The 7,627-nt window shown below is 41.2% G+C and overlaps 1 protein-coding gene across 1 annotated transcript in view; it reads right to left on the reverse strand.

The window, feature by feature from the left end:
• The window catches only part of Dsg4 (desmoglein 4), a 34,405-nt gene extending 28,842 nt beyond the window's left edge, over positions 1 to 5,563 (reverse strand). Inside the window, exon 1 of the mRNA XM_052155314.1 lies at positions 5,501 to 5,563. Coding sequence (XP_052011274.1) covers positions 5,501 to 5,563 — 63 coding nt within the window. The remainder of the gene's footprint in view (positions 1 to 5,500) is intronic.
• Positions 5,564 to 7,627: the final 2,064 nt, after the last annotated feature.

Below are 7,627 nucleotides of genomic sequence, written 5' to 3' on the forward strand. Positions count from 1 at the left end.
GGAGCTCCAGGGGTCTGGCCCATTGACTGATGAGTCTTACAGGCTACTTAATTTTGTTGGACTGTTCAAAAGCACTTCACTTGTGAAGGGTTCTCCAAGAGCTTCTGAGTGTTGTGAGTCAGTACCACCACCATGCCTGGCACTATCTCCCAGTCTGTTTCCTCAGATAATTTCACAATGCCCTGCTGTGCGTCCTTCTGTTCGCTAAGGGTGAGTGGTGTGACTTTTTTAGAAAGAGGAGTACGCTGACTTGAGGAGAGGTGCATGTGCACATGTGTCTGCCTAATGCCTGTGTGTATGCGCATGTGCGTGAAAGCTGGCGATCTAGAAGACATTTCTTTAAAAGTATTTTTGCACTTGGACCATTTGGTACAAGTGTGCACCTCATCAAAATACCTTGCTGACTGTTCCTATGATTGCAACCAAGCCACTGTCAAGTCTCTTAAGTCAGTATAGATTTAAAGGTGAAGAACTGATAGCCCATAGTGGCTGTCACATCTTAAATTGTAATCTGACCTGGTATAAAGCACTGTAGTCAGAGATGAATTCCCGAGTTAGAGACAGACGGACAGAATATTTTCTTGTGCTAGTAGGTGACCTTAGACAGTCGCCTAGCTCTTCTTGTTTCAGAACAAAATAGATCTTCATCTAGATGGAGTCAAGATGAGGAAAGCAGAGGTACAGCAGATGCTAGGCACACCTGTGGAGAGGAGGGGAGAAGGAAAGAGGCCCTCTGCATTGGTGAGTGCGGGTGTGGTGTTCCTCTGTACACAACAGTACTGGCTAATCAAAAGAACTGAACTTTGCCACATTAGCCAGATGTGGAATTTACTTCAAGAAGATAAGTGCCTCTCGTCCTTTTCACAGAGCCCAGTTCAACTGATGAATCGCCAGCCTCCTGGGCAGCCCCACTATCCTTGTATATAACCTTCCCATCCCTCCTCTTCCTCTGGCCTTTATAAAGCCAGGATATCCTCAATGCTAGATCTCTGGGTAGGTGTCTTATCTGATACCATTCATGTTGTTTCTGATGGAGGTCTCTGTGGTACTCTTGGGATCTATGTCCAGTTAGCTTTATTGATGATAGCCACAGTGGCCAATCCCTCCCTCTGAATCCCAATCCCTTAAGGCTCAGGCCTCCCTGAAAGAGCTCAGCATGTGGGGCTGTAGGCCTAAGCCCTGTCACCTCACCATGCTGGAAAACATCTGGGAATGGGTAGAGGAAGGTGCTCACCGAGCTGTACCAAGTGGCAGAGCCGCGTGGACGCCAAGCTGTGAGCTATAGCTATGGGATCCTGGACGGCTGGAGAGATCCCTTGCCTGGGAAAGTCACCTTTTCAGAACACATGTGGGCCAGGCATTCTCCTCTGATGTGGCTTGGCTGGAAAGCCTACCTAAAGACTCCCACGTACAAGGGGACTGGCTGAACCAGTTGTCAGGAGGGTAGAACACTCGAGAAGGGAATTAGAGGCACCTGCTGTTGAAGGAACAAAATGACTTAAGAGGGATGTTGCTTCCTAACTGGGTTGGTTTCTGCGGGCCTCAGGTGAGGCTGCTTTTCATCTACCCTTCCTCTCCTGGTACCCTGGTTTTAGAGCTCACTGTATTTATGGAAGGAGACATTTTAGGCAATGAAATGCCGTCTCCCATAAATCTGTACTGTTTTGTGAGAACGCCGTGAAAAGTAAGGCCAAAGGGGGCAACAAAGACAAGAACAGATACTGGAGTGTATCAGACACCACAAGAGGAACGTGCCCAGGGTTGGAATTATCCCCCAAGTGTGGGCAGAATAGATTTTAATGCAACTGAAAGAGTTTTGGTCTTGAAGAACTGGATTCAGTCCCAGAGAGTATGAATAAGTGCTGGCTTAGTTCTCTCCTGAACCTACCTCTCTCTCTCTCTCTCTCTCTCTCTCTCTCTCTCTCTCTCTCTCTCTCTCAACTTCTCCCTGTCCCTCTCCCTCTCCTCCTCTCTCTCCCTCTCTATCTCCCTCTCCCTTCATCTCTCTTTCTTTAGATGCAATGCATTTACTCTTCAGACTATCTTGAAATAATGCTATTTCAAGATAGTCTGAAATAACTGTAAGATACTTGTTGCTGTAAGGTGACAGAATGCCAAGATGACCAATGTAAGGTGACCATGGTAGACCACACCCTACAGACCCAATTCCTTCTCATCCCAGTTTAAGACATTCAAGTTCATTGTGAAATCTGTATAATAGCTGCCTATCAGTGGGTGTATGGGAAATATGCTAATGGAATGGACTAGGATCGATGGTAGAAACTTAATCTAGTCATTCACTCAATGAATTTCATTGACAAAATAAATGACAGGCAATGTCCTTTGCATGCATGGCAAGTTCTGATGTTAAATTTCAAAGGAAGATCAAGATATACAATATTCCATTCCTATCTAGTTTTTAGCAAATATCAGAATTTTTTCTGGGTCATATGTTTTCTTTCAATATTTTCTTTCCCCATACTACCTGGTGATTTTATATCAGCAATATGTTCTAGATTCATTGCAATATTAATATACATTAGTCCCTTATATTCTATATCTTATATTTATATTTAGAGTAATAGCTGAATAGTAATAACTGAATAAGGCTTTTCCCACCCTCTCTATGACTTGCCTTTTTGAAGTCAATTTTGAAGTCATCCAGGACTGACTTATTAATGAGCAGTTCTTCCTCAAATAATGCTCATAAAATTTTTTGAGTAAAGCAGTTACCACCTCCCCAGGCTCATGGTAGAGATGCCAAGTTCAAGCCTAATTATACTACTTTTGTTTGTAATTGAAGGTCTATCAAGTACTGGCCTTTTCGCTTGTAAGCCATGTAATTTTCTGTGTAGAAAGGAAGGGCAAACATTTCTCATGCAAGTAATGTTGCAGAGCTTTATGCTGGTCACTCCTGTCTCACAGCCTATCATCATAGCTTGTCTACGTCAGTGGGGAATTCCAGCTGCAGCAGCATTGGGAGTGGGGAGAAAACATGGCCACAGCCCAGTCAATGGTTCAATTGCATCTCAAGGAACTTTTCCCTGGCTCTTAGGCTTTAGGAAGAAACCATAAAACTAGGTATTTAGGATGCAGGATGTTCTTAAAGGAAGACAAGTATCTTGTAAATATAGAAGGCAGGCAATTGTGGTACAAGACTTTAATCCCTGCACTCAGAAGGTAGAGGCAGGTGGAGCTCTGTGAATTTGAGGCCAGCGTGATCTACAAAGCTAGTTCCAGGATAGCCAAGGCTACGCAAAGAAACCTTATCTAGAAAAACCAAAACCAAACCACCCCACCAACCAACCAACCAACCAACCAACCAACCAACCAACCAACCAATCAAACCAAGCAAGCAAGCAAGCAAGCAAGCAAGCAAGCAAGCAAGCAAACCAACCAACCAACCAACCAACCAACCAACCAACCTCCACCACCAACACAAACAATAAAGAACAACAAAAAAATTACCACTACCAAAACCACCAACAAACAACAAACAAAAAAGTATTTTAGTCTAAAAAGTCATATAGTATTTTTAGAACTAGTGTGTGTGTATCTCTGTCTATCTGTATTGTGTATTTATATCTGTCTATCTGTGATGTGTGTTCATGTGTGTGCACATACACATAGTGTATTCATATGTTTGGAGGCCAGAGGTCAGAGGTCAACTCTGGGTTTTGTTTCTCACATGTGCTCCCCCTGGCTCTGCGCTTGCTGTTTTCTGAGTCTTTCAAGAATTCACTGATTCAGATGGGCTGGCTGGCCACTGTGTCCAAAGGATTAGGACAGAATTTTTATCTTGCAACTCTCTCTCTAGGTAAAGATTATTGGAAAAAGATGTGCTAAAGTTAGTGATTATAGTATGATTGCAATACTAGTTATTTGTTAGGATATAAAATTATTCTTATGTAAAATTCCTGCCGTAAAATATGCAACAGTTTGAAGGTGAAGATATAAAATTGCCCAGTTGTCTTATAAAATAAATGTACTATATATAAGTCTTTATCCCCTTATACCATCAGCACTACAACCACTACTATCAAAATAATCCAGATTTAGTTTCAATAGTCTACCATGTGATGAGGACACCATAGCTTCTGTAATAGTCAGCCAGAAGCCAATCATTTAACACTTCCTGGGCTTTAGCATAAAGGGAATATCAGACAATGTGTTTTTTTCACCTATCATTAAATTTCTGATAGTTTGTTTGCCAAGTTTTAAAAGACCAGTTGGGTTCTATGTACCAAAATAGTGTTGTTTACTGTGAGGACTAAGTTAATGAGGCTAGGTTAGTTCTAAGTATGCTTTTAAATTTTAATGTCTATTTTCAACTTAGGGTAAGATAATATCATCTACTTCATCATCTACATATTTTACTTTCCAAGAACCAGGGTGTTTGAATGGAATGTTTACATGCCATTTGTAGAATGCATGGTCAACGTGTCGGTAAAAATTCTTATCTGATCAATGACTGCTTTTTATAATCGTATTAACTATAAAATATAGGTCTCATTTGTCTAATAACTGTTCAGCCTCTGGTGATTCCTGCCTAATAAAATGTATACAGCCTACAGCACTGCCCACCTCTTCTTTCAATTCTCCAGGAAAATTTGTGAAAACCAAATTCCATAGCCAAGCATGAACTTCTATTGGATAAATTTTAGTGGTAGTAATTAGAGGAGTCCAGAGTTTCTATTGTGGAAGCAACTTAGTGACGTCATGTCTAAGTGCACAGTTTCCATGAGGCACAATAAATCCCTGGAAGAACAGATTGCTTTCCCAAAGCTATACAGCCTCTTTGAAGGGAACCATGACTCAAACTTGGGACAGCTGAGTCTCAGTGAATGTCAATTGTTCCTCATCTGGTTTATGGTAGAAGAACATGATGAGTATCCATAGGAGAGAGATAGTAAGGCACCTTGTGATGGAAGGAAACGCCCCACTGAAACTTCCAGGTTTGAGTACTTTTAATTGGTTGTCTCTCAAAGCCTTGTCCTAAGTACTTCTGGTGGGTGAGAACTAGCTGACACAAAATCAGTAACCCTGGGAAGGTGCCACACCCCATTAGAGTAAGCTGAAGTCATGTCCTAGACAGCTTTGATTTAGTTAATGGGAAAAAGGACGGAGTTCAATAGCAGCAGACTGAAGTAGGAAGAACATGCATTTTCACACAATATTACATAGATTCTCCTCAGTCATTTAGGTCTTGACAAATGCTAGACATCTTTACTCCCCATTTGCAGACACTAGCAACTGGTATCTTAAGGAAGCTGTTGCAAATGTTTAAGAGCATATATATCTCTCACAGTTACCATCAAAGTCTAAGACCAGCATTTTAGTTTCAGTGAGAACTGAAAAACAAGAATTGGTGACCATTAACATTACCATGGGAAAATAAACTAGCACTACCCGAGGGAGATTCTGAGAACCTGAATTATGATACTCTTTCCAGATCAAAGAAATGAACTCTTCAATTAAACAAGTTTATTGTTAAACATACCTGTGTAGAAAGCCATAAGCCAGACTGAGTGCGTCTAAAATCTTGAGGGGTGTAGTTTTCCATGCCTATCCCCAGAGGTATACCACAGTGAGAACATGAAAACAGCCCACAACAGCATAGCAAGAGGACTGTACTGACAGATGACTCTAGCTATAAAGTACTCAGTAGCTTCTGGAATTTTCTTCCAGCTCCTTTTTTAAATGATTCTTTTTTTTTTTTTATAAAACTGTCCATTGCAATAGGACACTGAACTGATACCTGGCATTTTCTAAAAAATTTTTTTAAAAAGAAATGTTTTAATAATCTGTCTCCTAAACGGAGAATGGAGTGTTCTTCCACTGTTCCCACGTTCCATTTCAAGCTTGGCCTGTGAGCCCTTGGGCAGTGCTGGTACCTGTATCACATTTGCAGTCCCTTACAATGTAAGCTCTGGAATGAACTTACTGTGCCAGCTGGCCAATGCTGTGTTTCCATCCTCCCAGCCCTGCCTGTCTGCCATGCCTGGCTCCTGTGCCTGACTGATAGAACTGTTAAGAATAATGTTCTGATGAACCAGGATAATGCCCCTTGCCTGAGTTAGAAAGAGTGTCATTTTGCAAGTTTTTGTCAGTGCACACATGTGAACATTTCTCAGACACTGATAGACAACCAGGTATTTGATTTTCTTTGAGAAAGAAATGCCTTCCTCCCCTTCTCTTTATCTTACTTGTAAGATGCACTTCGACTTATTTGCTCTGTCATTTGATCATAAGTTGACTTAAATTTGACCCAGTCTAAATCGTTTTAATTGTTCTTCAGGCAAAATTTTCTAATTGGAAATGGTCTGATTCTTTGTCCATCCTGATCTTGGCTTCCCCTACAGACATAGGATTAGAAGTAGTTGTCTTCCTTCTTTCAAGAATATGAGACACTGGCTGTGTTTACATGGCAGGAAGCAATCCACACCCGGGCCACTGCAGAGTGGGACAGAAGTAATTCTGTATTCAAGACACAAGTGTTTACTTTAAATAAACAGATCATTTAAATGTCTCCTTCCTGGCCTGTAGGGATGTTTTTTTAAAATGTGACTTAAATATTTCATAAGAGTTGCAACATAATTTTGACACACTTGACAGTCCTCTTCTTCAGAAACGCACAGGGAAGTAACTGTTTATCAGCATTGGACTGATCAGCTTTTGCTCCCTTCAAATTTCAAGCCCTTGGAATTTGTGTAACAATCTCTCTAGTTTAAGTATAAATAAAAAAAAAAGAAGTGAAAAACAAACGAATTAGAATTTTTTTATGTTAATAATTGTGGAGTCTAGAAATTTCCTAGGGTTAACTGATTTGATGTCATGCTGAGGTCAACCTAATTCAGATCCACTCTCTCTCTCTCTTTCTTCATCCCACCTAGTCCCTCATGCCACAGAGAGGTTTTGAGAACCTACAGAGATGGAGCTCTTAGCTAGATCTTTGTAGAAAGCAGATTAAAAATAAGCAAGTCCATGTAGAAAGCTGAAGGTGGACAGAAAAGACAAAAGCTGGACCTTTTCTTGCCAGACCTTAATTTTCCACTTACCATAAATAAGATCAGAAGGCAAATATTTCTGAAGAGAAGCCAGTCCATTGCCTTGAGTCTCTCTTGGCCTTGAACCCCAGAGAGAGTCAGTTCTAGTCCCGGTCTTCCAGATCCCAGATTAGTCTTTGTAGCAGGATGTGCCAGAGATGTCCTGTCAGGAGGGCATGGATGCTAACTGTGATGCTCCCTGGGCACAGGGATGAAGATATTCTATAATGACTCTGTTTCTCCACCCCAAACTCCTGGGCTGGTCTGGAAGGCTGGCATTGTTTGGGCTCTGGGTAAGAACTTAGACACACCTTGATTCTTATTGCAATGAAACCCTTTGTTGGACACCAAAGAAAAATCTTACAGAGTGAGGGCCAGATTTACAGGGAAGATACCCAATGAATAATAAATTACTCATGACATGAAAAATAATTAAAACGCTAGGGCCTATCATCATGGAGAATAAAATTAGAAGGCTCCTTCTGACTGCCAACATTGTAAAAGCAAAATTATATAGACCAACACACACACACACACACACACACACACACACACACACACATACACACACACAGAGTCTC

The sequence above is a fragment of the Apodemus sylvaticus genome, chromosome 13 (genome assembly GCF_947179515.1).
Source record: "Apodemus sylvaticus chromosome 13, mApoSyl1.1, whole genome shotgun sequence".
NCBI classification, from domain to species: domain Eukaryota; kingdom Metazoa; phylum Chordata; class Mammalia; order Rodentia; family Muridae; genus Apodemus; species Apodemus sylvaticus.